This window comes from Rhea americana, unplaced genomic scaffold (assembly GCF_003343005.1).
Source record: "Rhea americana isolate MKP2758 unplaced genomic scaffold, rheAme1 scaffold_61, whole genome shotgun sequence".
In the NCBI taxonomy this organism is placed as follows: Eukaryota; Metazoa; Chordata; class Aves; order Rheiformes; family Rheidae; genus Rhea; species Rhea americana.
Genome location: NW_028186768.1, coordinates 85,136 through 86,267, shown reverse-complemented (window position 1 = coordinate 86,267; position 1,132 = coordinate 85,136). Strand labels below are relative to the sequence as shown.

Here is a 1,132-nt window from a genome sequence, read left to right as displayed (position 1 = left end):
GCCCTCTCCTAGCTGTGCTATACAGTCCCCATCCTATGTAGTTGTGCCAGAGTCCCTGTCCTGTGTAGCTGTGCCATATAGGCCCTGTCCTAGGTAGGTGTGCCATACGGTCCCTATCCTACGTAGCTGTGCCATACAGTCCCTGTCCTAGGTAGGTGTGCCATACGGTCCCTATCCTATGTAGCTGTGCCATACAGTCCCTGTCCTAGGTAGCTGTGCCATTCGGTCCCTATCCTACGTAGCTGTGCTATACAGTCCCTATCCTACGTGGCTGTGCTATACAGTCCCTGTCCTGCGTAGCTGTGCCATACAGTCCCTGTCCTAGGTAGCTGTGCCATTCGGTCCCTATCCTACGTAGCTGTGCTATACAGTCCCTGTCCTATGTAGCTGTGCCATATAGGCCCTGTCCTATCTAGCTGTGCTATATAGTCCCTGTCCTACGTGGCTGTGCCATACAGTCCCTGWCCTATCTAGCTGTGCTATACAGTCCCTGTCCTATGTAGCTGTGCTGTAGGGGCCCCGTCCTACCTACCTGTGCCATACAGCTCCTGTGCTACATGGTGGTGCCACAGGGCCTCCATGCCGCACAGCTGTGCCTACAGTCCCTGTGCCGCACGGTCCCTGTCGTACGTAGCTGTGCCATACAGTCCCTGTGCCATACAGTCCCTGTCCCACGTAGCTGTGCCGTACTGTCCTTGTCCCACGTTGCTGCGCCATATGGCCCTCGCCCTATGCAGCTGTGCGGTGCAGACCCTGTCCCCCCAGCTGTGCTGCCTGGTGCCTGTCCCACGCGGCTACGCCATAAGGTCCCTGTCCTGTGTAGCCACACGTGCCGTACGGGCCCTGTCCCGCGGAGCCGTGCCATAGGGGCCCCGTGCTGCRCAGCCGTGCCGGGCCATCCCTGGCCCGCGTGCCTGTGCCATACGACCCGTGCCRCGCAGCCGTGCCAAACGGGCCGCGTGCGGCCCGGCTCCGAGCCGAGGCTCCGCAGCCGGGGGACGCAGCAGCGCCCGGCAAACACGGGGAGGTGCGGAGCGCCCCGCGCGCCCGCCCCAGCGGCAGTCCCGGCCGCGGCGCTGAGCTCCTCACGCCGGAGTCTCACCGGGTGCGAATGCAGTCGGGGATCCCCGAC

At 62.7% G+C, this 1,132-nt stretch overlaps 1 protein-coding gene across 1 annotated transcript in view; it reads left to right on the top strand.

Annotated features, from left to right (window-relative positions):
* The window catches only part of AK1 (adenylate kinase 1), an 11,112-nt gene extending 10,245 nt beyond the window's left edge, over window positions 1-867 (top strand). The window contains exon 7 of the mRNA XM_085320064.1: window positions 738-867. Coding sequence (XP_085176190.1) covers window positions 738-867 — 130 coding nt within the window. The remainder of the gene's footprint in view (window positions 1-737) is intronic.
* Window positions 868-1,132: the final 265 nt, after the last annotated feature.